The sequence below is a fragment of the Paroedura picta genome, chromosome 8 (genome assembly GCF_049243985.1).
Source record: "Paroedura picta isolate Pp20150507F chromosome 8, Ppicta_v3.0, whole genome shotgun sequence".
Lineage (NCBI taxonomy): Eukaryota > Metazoa > Chordata > Lepidosauria > Squamata > Gekkonidae > Paroedura > Paroedura picta.
In genome coordinates, this window is record NC_135376.1 from 36,348,751 (window position 1) to 36,366,659 (window position 17,909).

A 17,909-nucleotide genomic window follows, 5' to 3' on the forward strand; every position below is an offset into this window, starting at 1 on the left:
GCTTTCAGTCTCTGCACTGTATAAGGGGAAGAGGAAGAGGGTGAATCCAAAAATAAACTAGGCTCATTCTCGTCATAAACACACTGGAACTTGTTCATGACCTTTGGATAGACGTTTCACTGGTCTATGTAACTTATTTCACCCTATTAATTGTGTGTGTGTGTGCGCGCGAGTGTGTATCGCCCACATCATTGGTAATTAAGAATTGTACACATCACTCCTGGAATTCTGGCACATGGCTTTCATACATGTCTTTAAAGTCACAGGCACGCAGTAATCTGAAACAACAATTCAATAACAGCAGTAGAACTCTTTATGATGATACAGGCTAAAGAACCAAGCTTTGTAACCTTTGTGCCATCCACTTCTATCTACCATCACAGCACCATTTCTGGCCCTATTACCATTAGCCATACTATGAATGTGTCATTTACCTACATGTAATACATGTGATGGTCTCCTGACCTTGCCCATTGGCTGATAGACGAAAGCACAGAAACCAGTGGATGATCATTACAGACAATTTGTCTGTTTCTTCCTTAATGTTCATCTTCAGTCTTCTGTGCAGTTCCACACTGGGAGTGCATTTGTGCGACCTAGCCACTGGAGACAACTAATCTGGTGCCTTTCTTAATATTCTGAGAACCCATCCCTGGCAGAGCTCATTAGAGACCACTTTCTACCCAATGATCACCTGCCATTCCTGCCCTTCACTCAGTCCTTCGCTGCCATGTGGTTTAGACATGCTTCTGTTCTGGTCTTTGTGAGTCTGTTTCAGAACTTTCTGGGCTACTGGATTCTTTCCCCTTATAGGGAAATGTCACAGAAAGCTTGGTTTTAAAAACATATCCAATGTGGTACAAAGAGGACCCAATTGGATTAACATCTTTGCCTCTTCTGTTTGGGTAAGGCCCATAACATGGCCACATGTCAAATTAGCCTTTAGTTTACCCCAAAAGCCTACCCAGATTGAGCTGCATGACTAAAGGCAAACTTATGGGTAAAGGCACTCTTGTGCTCTAATAGACCGGCAGTGAAGCTTTCTGCCCTGATGGAGCATAGTCCCTACCTTCAAAATCACTAGCCAGAACCAACAATCTTATAAGTCTGCCTTTGAATATCTTGGATCTGTTGGTTCTGGGGACAGAACCAAAGTGTTGGGGCAAATCATAGGTTTATTTAGTTGAGCAGTGCTCATCAGAACTGCCACCTAAGAAGGCCTGATTGAGGCTCCCTTGGCTCCTTACTGTTAGACTGCAAAATACCACCGAGAAAAAAGCATTCTTTTAAATGACAGATAAGAGAACTTAAAGTAGCTATACCATAAATCTCATTATGTTTTATGTTAAGGTGTTAAAAAGAATTAATATTATGAATGGATATACTAGGGGTGTCCAACCTTCTTGAGTTTGCAGGCACTTTTGGAATTCTGACAGCGGATGGTAGATGCAATCACAAAATGGCCACTGCAGGAGGCAGAGCCAACAACAAAATATCAGGAAGTGAGGTTATGCATAACTCTGATAGTAACTCCTCAACATTTCAACTAGAAGATCTATTTAACAGGATCCTTTTTAAAAAATAATGTTTTAAAACAAAACAGCTTGCTTTCAGTCATATAATGACTCATGGTGTCAGCTGCTCCCAAAGCAACACTTCTAAAAATCTTTATGGCCAATCAGATTTCCTGGGCCAGTGAGAAGCCCTGCTGGACAAAAACTAGATCTGGTCCCACCAGCTTTCTAAAACCATTTGATAGGTGCCATGAAGGGTTTCAGTAGGCACCATGGAACCCATAGGCACCACATTGGTGACCCCTATGATACAGGATAAAAGATTCAAGTCTGTTTTTAAAAAGCAGTTGTAGTATGGTCTCGCATGAATTGAGAACAGACCTTTGAAAATATGTGGTGGGGTTGGTTGAATTTTTTTTTCATCTAGAGTTTCCTAAAGCCAGTACCCACTGCACTTAATACATATTGTATTTTAATTAACTATAATAAAGTATTATGACTCTCTTAACCAACTGGACTGTAATTCTGAACTTCCAGAATTAAGCTATTTAAATGGTGAAATGAAATAGAAATGAGGGTATGTAATGTTTCTGCTTGCAGAGATAACCATATAATTGACATAAGGGAAAGTGGTGAAAGAAAGCTTTTTCCATGATAACTCCATGCTTTGGAATGGATAGCATCATAAGATTTGCTGATGAACTAGTTGCCTATTTACCTATATGTGATTCCAAGTGGCCTTAGCCATTTGAACAGACATTTATAGGCCTTTGATTGAAGTAAAATCTGGCAGTTGCCATAAGACATTTAGTTGTGTGTTTACCCACCTCCATATACCAATTTTCTTATAGTAATGCTTTCCAGTAGTGAGGATAAAACTAGACATTTTAAATGTTAAATTTGTTATTTGAAAAGCATATGTTGTCCTCTCAATACAATATGTCTAGATGTGTGCTAAAATAGTTTATCTAATAACAATCTCTTTTTTTCCCTTCCAGAGTGTCTCTTTTACAGAAGGATTAAAAGCCCCAGTGCCTAATGCATGCACATATGCCTCCTTTCATTCAGATAATATATTATCCACAAATGCTGCAAGTGTACCCACTTTCACAGAGAGCAACACTTTCTTTGTGGAATCCAGAATATCAAATACAATGAGCTCAAGAACAGAAGGAAACAATGAGCCATCAGAAGAAACTGGGAAAAAAGCGGCACAGCAACCTGGATCACCAGTACTCCAGACATTCCAAGGTGTTGGGTTTTGTCATATTGCAGGAAACTGCAGCCCCACTTGTCCTGGGGTTGAGAGTGGCTATGATTTAGAGGTATCAGTAGAGAAGTGTGGCAAAGCAAATAGGGTTAATTGTAAAAATGACAATGAGGATGACATAACCATGGGTGTGCCCATAGCTACTAGAGAGCATCAGCCCCAGGGTAGGAGTGTCCCATTTGCCAAACTGGTTAGTTCCCAGCTTCAGATTTCAGAGGAGTTCATTGATGATGATCCAGCAGAAATTTCCTTTTTTGCTGGAGGATCTGAAGCATTTTCTTATTTGTATGATGGTTTAGATTTACAGGAATCGGGTCTCTCTCAGGCTCTCTCTAGACATCTCTCAGGCTCTCCTGCATTAACTAAAGAAAATCTTCAGCAAAGCATGGTATCTTCTCAGTCAAGTCCTGACAGGTATTCCACAGAAGCTGTAGATATGAACATGGAAGATGAATTTGAATTTGAGGGGGAAAGTGATTTCAATGGGAATGAGCAGCCATCAGATACTTCAGAACTATTTGAAGTTAAAGCTCAGGCAAGCAGAATGCAGAGTCTTCTGAGTCCTTCTGAAACTAGTTCATTAATAAACAACCGTTCTGAAAGTAGCTCTCTCAACAATTTGGCATTAAATGGTACATCATTTTTGCACAGTTACAGCTCAGCTAATCATTCTGAAGCTAGTTCTATGGTGAACTTCCCAGCATATTCAGTTCGCTCTGAGTCCAGCTCAGCCTTTCAGTTCACTGATATTATTGACCAGCTGGAACAACTGAGCTATCCACCTACCACTACAGAAGATTCTAGCAGTACTGATGATTCATGGGATTCTGAAACTGCAGCCCCATTAGACATAAACCTCTTTTTCAGCAATCCCTTTGCTCAAGCCACTGGAGAGAATTTCACACTTGATTTTCATAATAATCTGAAGAATCTTGCCCAAGAAGACAAATCAGAAAAAACACATACAAGCCATTAAGATTTTGATTAATATGGCACATTCATTTATGCTGTTTAAAATCAGGATTTAAAATGGATGCAGAATGTAGATAATTTCTGACCTGATTTGTTCCTGTGGCTGGATTTCAAACTTACATACTATAGCTGGCTCCCACCAAAGGTATTATAGGTAAGTTTTGTTAGTTGGAAGACATCCCATGGTATATGCAATCCACTGTAACATCACTAATATGTATTGTATTATACATTTATTACCTAGCACATCTATGATAAAGGTTGATATACTGTAGCTGATTTTTATTTGCTTTGTTGAATTCAGTCTGAAATAGAAAAGAGTTGTCACTGAAATATTTCCAGTCTATGCAAAACAAACAAACAACTTTGCTGTATGTCCCCAAGGATAAAAATGGAAGTGACATTTTAGACACCCTGTGTACATACTTATGCAAGCAGGTTATCACTGTGAATTCCGAAAGTGTACTTTGCAAATAGCACTCAGTTTACTATATTTTGTAGCTTTTAGCTGTTAAAACGTTTTGAGACTATTTTTGAGTAGGTACTTAGCTTGTTGCTATGTTTTTCTCAGAGGTTTCATTGTAATATCGTCAGTCACAACAGAAAAACATTGCTTAGCGGTAGGAGAAATGCTGGAGGAAAATGCTGCAGCTTTTACTTTGAAGTGCTGCTTTCTAGGAAGTGACGTTATGAATGTTAGAAGAATGTGAATGTGCACAAGTCTCCAGTTGGAAGATGGCATGTAACATGACTCTTATTTAAGATGGAATGGAAGAACATATTATAGTGGTAGAGAATTAGTAAATTTGTTTGTCTAATTTCCTGAGATCCATTGCCTAAGTCTTTTGACTTAAATTTCCTCAAATGAGAAGCGGTGTTGGTCTGAAGCAGCAGAACAAATTTAGATTCCAGTGGCACCTTAAATTTCTGTTAAATTCTGCTCAGTGACTTGGATCTTATTTAAAATTTATATGTCTGTATGGGTGACTTCTGCCAGCCCCTCCAATTCCCTAGGGAGTCTTTTTGGCTGTGGTGAGATGAGTATTAGGCTAAAATTATCTCTTTTGTATGTGCAGAAATTCCAGGTAGGTCTTAAGCCAATGTATACTTCAAGGTAATGGACAGATTATCTTTGGGCTACCTGTTAATTTAGTTTGCATTCTGCTCTGCTTGAACCTTTCTATAGACATTATTGGCTTTGGCTACCAGTGAACTAAATGAGTATGCTTGAATATATTTCCTGTTTAGATAGATTTTGTTTCCGGTATTACTACCTTAGATAATATAATACATGCTACAGAGCACAAGGTTTGGATGTTGTGTTTTGTTTTTAAATCCAAATTAGATTACTCTTTTGGTCAGAGAAGAGTCAGATAAATTGGAGGAGAATGGACCATAGTTGAAGAAGGCTTCAAACTTTGCTGAAGGGAATGGTAGGATATATGCCATTAGTCACGATCTGCAAAACTCTGATACATGCATGTAGATAGCTCCTGTGACTAAATAATATGTTGAGATAATTTGGAGTATTTCCCTACAAGCAGGACTTGAGCATACCAATTCACTTCAAAATACTTGATGTAAAAGAAGTGTTTGGTCATTTTACATTGCTAATTTTTGCTGCTGATCTCTAGGATCATTGCATCAATATCTTGACTTGCATAAAATGAACAAAATAAATATAGGATATAATTTTCAGAAAGGCCTTTAAATAGTGACATTTGCTAAGTTTCTGAAATCCATTTCAAAAAATCATTTTTGTTGATAGCTGTCTTTTTTTTGGAAAAAAAAGAGCAAAGCCTTTTTAAAAAATCACCTGCTCTTTTTAAAGCAACACTATTTGTAATATATTATTATTATTAAAGTCTAAGTGCCTTTTTAAACAAAAGTTACATTTTTATTGTTAACATCATATTCACAACACTTCCAGTAAGAAATAGATTGCATGTTTTGAATATGTTGGTTATTGTTAGTAACACTTGATTAAACTTGTGAGCTATTCTTAGTAAAACTTGATTGAAAATAATTCTATTTGCAACATCTTATCCCACAAGTGAGGCAAAAATTTGGGCTGACATAGCTGAAAGGAAATATGTTTGATAAAGTTACCTACTCTGTAGTGGTTCTTAAGAATTGGGCATCTGGATGGCAGAGTGGTCAATAAAAGCTGGACTGAGATGCTGTTAAGAAACCAAGGGTTCAGCGTTTCTCTGTGGATATCATGAAAAGCCATGAATGTATATAATCATATAGAACTGTTCACAGGGGAGAGCCAAATAAATATTTTCCCATCTAATAGCCATTGATTACCTTTCTTCTCTTAGAAAGCTGTAATCCAGCATTTGTTCTGTCTCAAGCCAGATAGGCTACTAAAGACATTATTGTTCATTCTAAAAGATTGTATAATAGACTGAATTTTACAGTTTTTAATTTTGGGAGACCCGTTATCAACTTACACTAGCCAAATACATAATTGCTGGTAACAAATTAATTTTGTCTGTAAAGCTTGGCTTGGCATTCCAGTTTTCTGCTTTAGTACTCCTCATGTGAATAGCAGAGCATAGTGAGTGACCAATGATCACTTCTCTGTCAGTGAGGCTGAGTGAAAGAGATAAATGATACTTAACACAATAGTAGCGTCAATATCTATATAATTGTATTTAGCTTCATTGTACAATGACAAAGAATTTGATTGCACTTTATAGTACAGAGGGAGATACGTATGAAATATCTAACTGATTTTTAATAAAAAATATACTTACCACAGTCAATATTTTGACCAATCTGAAAGCATAAGAAATTATTCAGGTCTGAGGGTATAGTTACTAGAGGTGAGGTGAATGATGAAGTAAAGGTGAGAGTTCTGTATTCAGCAATCATACATGTTCGCAGAATTGGCTATATGTAATTTGTGGAGGTATTACCTTGGTAGAATTACAAATATCACTTGCTTTAAGTAATCTGATTGCATATTAATCACGTTTTCACTTTACCACTTGCCTTAAATAAGGAGATCTTACATTCAGATTCACTTTTAAAGTGTGTTAATTAACCTTTAAATTACAATGACATTACTATCACACACATTCTTTATAGGTGGTGTATGTATGTTAAACCCTTAGAAGGGTATTACCTCTTGGTAATTCATTCTGATTATTGTCATTTTGCAAGTTTTAATGTTTCAGATTTTAAAGCAAAGGTTATAGTACTAACTCCCCCATAACTCACTCTTTAACATAACCCCCAATAAATGCTGCATATAATTTATTCAGCATGCATACATAATTTGATGTCTCCCCCCCTATTTTTTTGCTTATCTTAAGCTGTAGTGTAAATTAATCACTTTTGTTTGTGGAATATTAGAGGGCTCATCCACTTAATTAAAAACATTCTCCACACTTTCAGTTTGTAGGTGGTATCTTAATTATCATTTTGTGAAATTGCCATATTGACTGTATAATCATAGCCTCACTTTTGTCGGGCACATCTCCAAAAACTATGGATGTATTCATATACTGCAGAAGATTGCCTTCAGAATTGATTGGACATATATTTTCAAATTAGTCTAGATTACTAGTGTCATAGTATGGGCAGCAACTTAAGAAATTGGTACTGATATATTCAGGAAATGACCAAAGGTTGGGGAGCTTGAATTTCTTATACATCTTTTTTGATTATGATAATTTTAATACATTAAATGTTTAAACTACTTGTTTTATACACTTTTGTTTTCTGTTCAAATTTGTACTAATTCTGAGTATTAAAATTGTTTATACAATAAAATGAGGAAGTATTTGATATGAACAAAAATATATGCGCTTAGCTTTTATTTATCTTGCTTATAAATTCTACCCACTGCCAATAGCTTCTACTGGCATGGTTAGGTTGCTTTTTCATGATTAGCTATATAATGTTTAGAAGAGTATCCATTTTTATTCAAACCACAACTTGTCATGGAATATAACTAAGAATTTTTGAACTAGTTTTCTCTGTTATAGGGCATCATTTTCAGGATTGGATCCTATGGATTTGTTTCACTAACTGTAACACCTTCCTCCAGCACAAGGTGCCTTCCCCTAACACAAGAGGTTCTTTTGCTAGCAGAACTAAATCCATAGGATCAGTGAAGGGAACATCTTTTTTTATTCATTCTGCCTAAATTATATTATGTTATCCTGCGTTAATTACAAATATTTTATTCTTGGCTAAAAATAAGAAACTTCAAAGATGCTAGTTTGTATTTGATGCTAAATTAAGACAAACACAGTAGCATTGTAAGTTCCAATCTATAAATAAGGTAGATGGTTGGATCCAAAAGTGCCTTTCCATGAGGAGAGGAATTTGAATCCAAACCAGTATACTCCACACTGTCAAGCTGTATAAAAGAGAATTAAATTTTCAAAGCTTAAGCTTTTTTTAGACTGACTTAGAATAAAGAAAGATGTGTGAGGAAATAGTACAAACAGGCAGAAGGAATTAAGACTTTGTCCTGATTGTTACCATTATAGATAAAACAATTTATACTTCCATATGCAGGTAAGTGTAAAGATGTCTTAACATTATTATAACTTAATTGAAATGGGAGTAGTACTTTTTTATTTCTCCAGCAAAACTTGTCCTCATCTCTTTGGATTACACGGGCCTTTTTTAGTGAGTAGTTTATTTTGCATGTATCTTTGTTTTTTATGTGGAAACAATCCGAAGAGAAGATTTCTGGACACAAATTCAGGCATCTTAAACTCGTCCCTCCCTTTCAGGTTGTAGCAGCATCACTTCCTTGTGGCTTCTTTTTAGTCCTATATTAACATAGTTTTACTTTGAAATCCATAGCCACCACCTGTTTAGCAAAACTGGCCATGTGATAATTATGGTGAGATATAGGTTAGTAACAACATCAGACGTCAACATCTGTTATTCTGAACCAGGTTTGTTTGTCCTCAGTGACATTACCGACCAGACAAATCTGACTACATGATGGCATATTACTCTGGTGGTTAATTTTAAAATAAAATTACACAAATACACAGTGGCTTGGATCTAGGCTAGTGTTTCTGCAGACACAAGGATTACCACTCAAGGAGTACAAATTTCTTGTCTTCCCATCCTGTGGCAGGACCACCAATAATATTTGCAGCTGTGGAAGCGCTAGTTTGGATTCAAGCCATTGGTTGAGTTGAGAACACTAATGAACAGACATGAAAAAGCTAAGCCTGTGGAGTCTTCTGTGTATTGAAAAAATCATTTTGTGTCAAGTATGTTGAATAGGGAAAATTCAAGTCAGCTGTAAACATAGTCTTCAGATTTCCATAGTTTACCAAGTTTTTTTCAAAAAGTGCATAGTAATCATTTACATAAATGTGCAATGTAAGAACAGCCTAAAAAATGTTTGCTGTACTTAGCAGGGGCCTTTTGGGTTGTTAAAACAACCTTTGAGCAAATTGAACCCAAAGGTCCATGTAGTGCTGGCAGTGTTGCAAGGGACCACAGCTGCAATGACAACAGATGACTTGGTTCTGTTTGCTCATCATTGGTCATCATTGGCCCCTCCCAGACAGCAGCCTCTTGAAATTTCACAATAAATTAAGGGGACAATCAAATTCTCTATTTGAAGTCAATGGACAATTTTAGTTTCTGGTAGTGAGATGATGATAATAATAAAAAATCATACAACTCCATCCAACATTAATGTACATTTTCCCGTAAAAATGTTTTTGTTTTTAATGGCAGATCAATGGCTAAAGGAATAATCAAGTTATTGTGGACATCAATTTTTCTCATTAAAAATTATGTTTGGTTCTAAACATCCCATTTAATTAGCTATTTTTGATATTGGATTTTTTTTGTCTTATTTTTTATTTCAAAAACACATTCTAGAAACCATGGAGTAACAGTGTGGATTGTCATATGTAATTGTCCATTTTATCTTTTAGTAAAATTCTGTCATATTTATCTAGTGTGGCTGACTAGTTTGCTACTGAAGAGTGTGGTTAAATGTATTTTGGCCTATTAAAAAAAACAACAGTATATGGACCCACTTGCTTGAATCTCTGTAATGAAAGAACTTGGTATATTCTCTGGAGTCATGATTCCACATAGTTAATTCCATACCTGTTATGATCATATTATCAAGTTCCTTTTCTGTTTTAAGTTACACAGAATTGTGCAGGGGTGTTACACACAGGAACAAGGTTTTTGAGTTTCCTGTTGTTGCTGCAGTTGCTAATACAGCACAGGGATGACAGGGCTGCCACATAGTTGGTTTTCCCTGTAGTTGTTTTTGGTGGCAGTCATTTAGTAGCATCCTAGTGACATCCTGTTACACTAAATTAAGCACTGGGTTCTCCGAGTTCCCAGTTTTCTTTTTAAAATAAAAGTAAGTCTCTACCCCGTTTCATTTTGAAGAGATACTATATTCCCATATAGCACTACAAGGAAAAAGGATAGGGATTTACTTTTTGAGTTTAAATGAAAGCTAAGAATTAAGAGAACTTTATGTATATTTTGATATAATGGTATATCACTATAATGCTATTGAATCACCAGTTAAAAAACAAACAAACCCTTGCATTAGGAAGAAGAAATTACTATTGTGGGTGCTATGTGGGCAGGGTCATTAAAATCTGGATTTTTCTACCCATGTGGCAGCCAAGCAAATTGTGAAAATGATGGCTTCATCTAAACAGCTACAAATCACCATGTAGCTCTGGTTATTATAAAGGCAGAGCCATTAAGACCCGTTCTGCATGGGCTGAGCCATACCATACTGCCAACTGGCTGTTTGGGCTGTGGCAGGTTGCCCTGCATCTTCCTGGACCCAGACAGGGAGCATTTTCCCTGCTGAACACAGTCTGCCCTAGATTTGTGCCTCCAGACAAGGCAGCCGGGGCAGCAAGGTTCTGCCACACTACAGGGCAGTGGGGGCCTATTTTATTTTTGTTTGAAGAACATAACATAGCGTAACAATGCAATACCACATTTTTTAAAAAGGGACTGAGGTAGGAGCTACCTGGGGCATTTTGTGTCCCGAGATGCCGCAATTACGGATGCAGGAAGAGAGAAGCCAGGCCAGGATGGCCCAACTCTTCCCTTCCTGATTGCCCAGGCCCAACATAGGCCTCATCAGCACCTGGGGCAAAAAGGACCTGATTTTGGCAAGGCCTGGACTGGCCCAAGCCCAGCTACGAGATCATGTGGAACCAGGAATTTGCTCCCTTCAAGGATGAACAGTGGTTGGGGCAATTTCCCAGTGCAGAAAAGTGTTTGCAGTACCCATACTTTCTGGGCCTCCCTTACCTCAGCCCCAATGGCAGCTGCCCCCCTACCAATCGATTTTTTTCCAGAGTTTTTCTAAATCAATAGTTGTGATGTTGCTATAGCATTATATTGATTATAGCAATGATAGACTTTCCTTGAATTTCCAACTTTCATTTTGTAACATTTTTCTAGCTTTTTTCAGAGATTCCTTTACCTTTTATATTTCTGCAATAAAGGAAGTTAGAACCTTTTGTTAATGAAAGCTGCAAATTCAGGGAAACAAGACTGTGGTAACAGATCATCACAACATAATGCTGTGTAATGATCTAGCAACTGGTCATTTTTTAAAAGGCGTCAAGTGATGGCAGAGGCAAGGAAATGCAGTGCAAATGTCAATAGGACTTTAAAAATGCACACCTTTCTGTCCACATATACTGTGTCCTCTTTCCAAAAAGATTTATCAAGCTAGGTTTGACAGAGAGATCACTGCAAAGCAAGGGGAAAACTGAAATATTAGGGTGCTTGTGCCAACTCCCCCCTCCCCCCCTTGTTTGGATGCCAAAGTGGAGCACAAGTTCCATGTAGAGATATCCAGTGCTAAAGGTGTTAGGTGGTGCTAAAGGTGTTAGGTGTTATTACCATAAGCCACACATACATACAACCAAAGAAAATTAGAAAAAATCACACCCAGACTGTGAAACTTCTGATACATGTTGAAAACAGAAAAATAATGGAAGCTAGATTGCTGCTCAAAATAGTGTATTAAAATGCTTCATGTAAGGCAGACGTCTCAGCTATTCTGGAGGAAGTTGTTAATATTTGTAACTTTGGATTCTGAGTTCATTTTTTGTTTTTTTGGTCATGTGTGGGTTTGGTCATGTGTGGGTTTGGAATGCTTGTTCTTGGTGTGTGTGTGTGGTTTTTTTAGAAACTCACATTTCTTTTTGAAAGAAGAGATTGTAAATGTACGGTAAACAGCTACATAGCCTTCTGTTTTCACCAGCAGCTAGTGATTGAGGATACATAGAACATTTTATGGTCTTGTTTAATATTTGGAATCATTAGTTATTTAAAAAAATAAGGCTTTATCTAATGCCCGTGTTTTCATTCTGTTATAGGGAAAAACATTCACAGCGTATGGCTCGTGCTAAGCTCTGCATCTTTTCCAGTTAGATTTATCTCCCTGCTATTCTTTGCCTTAAGTAGGTTCAGAGTTGGCCCTGCGACATAGTGTCTATCTAGGTGTTCACTAATAGCAACCTGGGGACAGCATAGTGTACATTTTGAAGTCAGGACCTGCTTTGCTGCATCTCGTAATGTATTTATACAAACTGCCAGTTTTATCAGTTTCTAATGAAAAATATGTGCTTGTACATAAAAGAATTAGCATTTGAATGCCCCAGTATGAACATTTAAAAAAATATTAAGAAATGACAATTTGTAAACATCCTCGTTACCTGGTAGAAGACAAGGCTCTTAATCTACATGACATTCCTATGTTGAAGTACAGTCCTCTCTTTGGGATAGCACAGGGGCTTGACAGGGGAAAAGGAAGTACAATTTTCACATGCTCTGAGGATCTTTGCAAACAGAAAAAAGAAATTGCAGTATATTATAAAATCAGAGCTGGAAGTTTGAAGACCAGAGACTGGTTTCTAAAGCTTCCATTCTTGTGCCTTCACATCTTGTGGCTTTTAGCTAAGACTCCAAACACACAGTTCACTTTTGTCCTCCACCCACCCACAGAGGGGGTCTCCTGAATAAAAATTTGTCATCTGACTTCAGTTTCTGTCTCTCCTCAGGCATGTGGAATCTTCCAATAGCTTACTGATTCAGATAAACATTTTAATCTGGACAAACTTTACTCTTTCTTGCTGATATGAATGAACTATCATAACATTTTCAGTGTTGGTGTCCACCCCCTCAACTCCATTGTTTCATTTGCACCAGCTTCCAGCTTGCATCCAGACCCAATTCATGGTGCTGTAACTGATTAGAATCTACATTCTAGTCCCATAAAGTACATAAGGTCCCATATGGATTAGAATCTACATATTTTAAGGATAATCTACTCCCATATGAACATACACAATCATCTTCAGGGGCTGTGCTTCAAATGCCCCCGTAATCTAAAGTTAGAGTAGTGGTAACTCAAGAAAAGGCCTCCTTGTTCTTTTCATCACAATTCTCCAACCCAGGGAGTTTCATCTGTCTCCTATCATTGTCTTCTGCTGGCAGGTGAAGACTACTTTCTTTTATCTGGTGTTTTCTTATTGGTTCTGCCCTTGTTTAACTGTTTTACATACTGTTTTTTAAATTTATTTGTAATGTCTTTTGACCTTTTTTCCACTGTGAGGGCCCTCATTGGGCAGAGAGGTATGATATAAATGTTTCTTCCTTACGTTAAAAAGAGAGAGTGCAGCATCCTAATTTAGTGAACCTGTATTTATTTATTTTTTAAACAGCAAACACCTAAACCTCAGTTAAAGGGTGATGTGTACTACAGTTTTCAACAGCAAAAAAAAACTTTAATGTATATGCTGGAGGGGGAAATTCTTCTCAACACAGCGTTTCCCATGGCTACATCTTCAAAGTCTTATCTCTGTATATCACCCATGTACACACAAAGCAAAGACAACCTTGCCCTCTAGATCCCAAACAGCAGCATCATAGTGCATTGTTTTTAACCATGAGAAGAAATTAATTTTCTACTTAAAACTATAGACCCTTGCAATAGCAGCTGCAAACTGATGTTCATTTTACCAACACTGATTTATTTTCTTTGTATTAAACTTGTACATGAAAGCAAATTTCCTGTAAGCTGCTTTCCTTACAAGAAACAAAAGCCAATAAATTCTTGCACTGTGGGACTTTCTAAGAAGTTGGAATAGGGAGGGGGGAACTACGTGAGCTGAAATAATACGCAGTGCTTTGGCCAAAGGCTGTTAATAGTTAACTTCATCCCTGATGTTCTGAATTTCTTCCAGGTGACTAAGTGTAACAGTGTTTAGCTTCCCAAGTTAGTCAGTGTGAACATATGTCCTTCAGCTTCCTCCCCGTTTCGTATTGCCTCCCCCTTTCCATGAACTTTAAAGAAGCTTTGCTTCCTGAGTCAAAAGGACAGCAATCAGTTCCTTTTGATAGTGTGGGACAGAAGGGTTGCAACAAATTCTCCAGCTTTCTTCATCTCTTCTTTAAAATAAATATATGGAAAGTGCCGTGTGTCTGTTATTTGTGCCAGAGGATCACTTTGGATGGACATTTTAGGACACTTGGCAGCTTTTTAAAGTGTTTTAAATAGTCCACTTGCAAGAAGATATAAAGTTGGACAAAGCACAAAGGTTCATGCTATTCTGCAGACACGCATAGAATGGAATTTGGAGTGGGCGTGGCCATAGATCTGTGGGAGCATTTTGTGTTGTCAGTGCAGGAACCATCTGTGGTGCTGCTCCCTACAGCCTGCTTTATTGTGGGAATGAATTAAAAGATTTGGAGGGGTGTGTGTCAGTTTTATATAAATTCAATAGCTACAGCACTGAGCTGCTGATTCCCTGCTTGTTCAAGGCACGTTACAGTAAATGTGTGTATAGTCTGTGTGCACTGTACATTTGATATTTCTTTATACAATATTGAATACTCATGTTGCATTCAACACACGTATGGTTGAATGTGTGATTCAAACCTCACATTTTCCCAGGTACAGGTCCCCACTTGCATTTGTAAAGTGAATGAACATTGGTTCTTGCTCACAAACAAATGTATGCACATATGTGCAAAGTGTAGATGTATTCATTGTACCATGTGAACAGGGCTCCTGTGCTCCCTGTATATGAAACAGAACACAGTCTCTGCCTGAAAGAGTAAGGCCCCAGGAGTTGTTTCTCAGTATGTTAAAAGTAAGAGAGCTTCTGTCATTCTATTTATATATGATAAAGTGAGCTTTGACAGTCAAAAGTTTATACCCTGGAAAGTATTCTGGGCTCAAAGGTGCTACTGAATTTTTATTTTGTTCTCCTATCTACAGAATGGCTCTTGTTTGTTAAGTTGTAATTGTTTTTGCTTGTTCCAAAGGATAGGTTAGGAGAAACGGAACATTTCTCTTAGCTTGGAAACATAATCATGCTGAAATATTGTCTGTCAGTTTCCCCACCTCCCCCTGAGAGATGCTTGTTACATGGCAATTATCTGGTTTCTGTGGCCTATTCAGACACACCCTGAATGCTACTTGACAGATGAGGGAACTGTCTCCACCCAGTTAATGATGCAATATGGTTTCAAGGCAGAGGAAGAATTATATGTAGGGTGGACGGTTGAGCACAAAATAGTTTTAAAAACTTTGAGAGTTAGGAAGGGAATGCATTTTGTGGTCTCTGATTCTTGAGCATATTTCCTGCTTCTGAAGTTAGCTGTTCTCCAAATTCAAAAAAAACTTTCCCATTCATGTCTTCCTAGTCTCTGTTTATGTTCCAGAATATTCTGTACTATATCTTCTGAAAAGGGATAAGACAAATTATAAAACTGTAGCTCCCAACACATTGTGTTGTGGTCCTGATGTATTCCATAGGGCAGGGGTAGTCAACCTGTGGTCCTCTAGATGTTCGTGGACTACAAATCCCATGAGCCCCTGCCAGCAAATGCTGGCAGGGGCTCATGGGGATTGTAGTCCATGGACATCTGGAGGACCACAGGTTGACTACCCCTGCCATTGGGTACAAAGATTTGGGGGTAAGTTCTACACCTTTCATTTGTTCAAAACTCTTAAGAAGCCTTACTTATTTCAATGGGTCGGGCATGATTTCCCACCTAAGAGAATTTCGAGATCCAGTAAAACCATGGCTCTTTGTGACGACTCCTTTCTTTGCCAGTGCTCATGTGGACATGCTATGTAACTATTATAACACTAAAAACAACTCTTTCTCTTCCCCAACTTTCCTTTTTAATGTGATACTTAGGCCCTCAGCTGTCATCTTTCACAATGGAAAATCCAGTAACCTTGAATCCTTCATTACATGTGAATATGAACACAGCTGCCCAAGGCTCATCTCCTCTTTTGAGCCCTGTCCTGAGTGATGTTGGCGGCGCCAGGGCAGAAGAGGAGGAGGAAGCAAGACGCAAGGTAAAGCAGGAAGGAGAGAGAGATGGTGGACTCTGCTCATGATGTGATTATGGTGTAGTGCCAATTTGGTGTAGTGGTTAGGAGTGTGGACTTCTAATCTGGCATGCCAGGTTCGATTCTACAATCCCCAACATGCAACCAGCTGGGTGACCTTGGGCTCACCACGGCACTGATAAAACTGTTCTGACCAGGCAGTGATATCAGGGCTCTCTCAGCCTCACCCACCCCACAGGGTGTCTGTTGTGGGGAGAGGAAAGTGAAGGCGACTATAAGCCGCTTTGAGCCTCCTTCGGGTAGAGAAAAGCGGCATATAAGAACCAACTCTTCTTCTTCTTATAAGTTTCTATGCTTATAATGAAGCCTTATGGTGTAAAGGATGCTGGTGCTTTGCACAGAATTATTAAATGGCTTTGTCAACAATGTATTTATAGGAAAATAAATGCACAGTCCTTAAACTGCTAAAAGGAGCAAGTCCTCTTTGTTCTACCAGTTCCCTTTCTGGCCAGGAAGGTATTAAATGTCTTCATTTATCTGCAAGGCATTAGTGCTCCTATTTTATGGGGAACAGGTACAACGACTAAAATTTCAGATGTAATTAAAGAAAACATGAGAAGCCTCGGCCCTTTGTTGTGACCTCTGGGTGCTAGAGTTGCATGTCTATATCCCTTTTCAAGAATTGTTTTTCATCTTTTCAAAGCACCTTTCTTGAGCGGCAGGTAGGGACTTGTCTCTGTCATCTAGAAAGTTTAGCTCAAGCCTTTGGCAGGTTTTACCCATTAACAGCAGTATTGATTAGGAAATCCCGATGAATGGTGAAACCACATGGAACAAAACACAAAACCCTAAAATGATATCTCAAAACAGGAGAATTAGCCTTCCAACTAAGAGTCTTCCCTCTCCCTCTGCCCCTCCCCACCCCCGTATCACCTCAAATACACCTGGGGAAAGTTTTCGGTTCTGTTACACTTGACAAAATTAAGGAATATTTAAGACTGACTTTGTGTTATTTTTCCACAACAATAGTGTGTGTATATATGAATCAAAAATATTGTAAGATGCAGAGTTGTGGTTTAGTGCCTTATCTGAGATTTGAAAGCCACTTTGTGGCTTCCAGTTATCTTACTTCTGCTTCCGTCATTCTAAATGCGGCCAAGAAACGGAAATCTCAAATCAGATGCACAGGCATCTTGCCAGAGAAGCACAGTGGCTGTTTTCCATTTCACACCGTTATAGCACCATTTATTCCTGAGGCCTTCCCCCTTGTGCCCTCACAGTAGAGAGAAGGCGGAAGGCTGTGTTGCACCTGGCCACTTTGGTGGATAAGGAAGGCTGCGTGGAGTGGTCCAAGAAATGCCGAGTGTATGCGACTGTGGCCATATGATTCCTATCAGCCTGGCATAGTATGAATAATAGAATAATTCTTCTAAGTCTTGCAATATGGATGGGATTGTGCATTCCCATATGCTGTTTAGGACCACTGAACATTTATTACTGTGTGTGTTACTTGATCAAGACAGACACTATATTTCTAGTCACTAGTCCTAGGTCATTGTTTATTTAAAACATTTATTTGCCACCTTTCTATCTTACAGGCATTCAGGGTGGCTCACAGTATAAATGGCAATAAAACATAATAGAATACATTATTTACTTAGGTATTTTATACATAAAACCACTAATTTAAAATCAATAGCTTAAAATTAGCAGTAGGCAGTACTAAAATTAATTGATTGTTGGCGTAAATCAATATGAATTAAACCTAAATGGATTAATGAAACTCCTG

At 38.0% G+C, this 17,909-nt stretch overlaps 1 protein-coding gene across 3 annotated transcripts in view; it reads left to right on the plus strand.

The window, feature by feature from the left end:
• Positions 1-17,909, plus strand: part of FARP2 (FERM, ARH/RhoGEF and pleckstrin domain protein 2) — a 72,913-nt gene that overhangs the window by 37,091 nt on the left and 17,913 nt on the right. For all 3 annotated transcript variants that reach the window (XM_077349040.1, XM_077349039.1, XM_077349038.1), the window contains exons 13-14: positions 2,513-2,765; positions 15,963-16,126. In XM_077349040.1, coding sequence (XP_077205155.1) covers positions 2,513-2,765; positions 15,963-16,126 — 417 coding nt within the window. The remainder of the gene's footprint in view (positions 1-2,512; positions 2,766-15,962; positions 16,127-17,909) is intronic.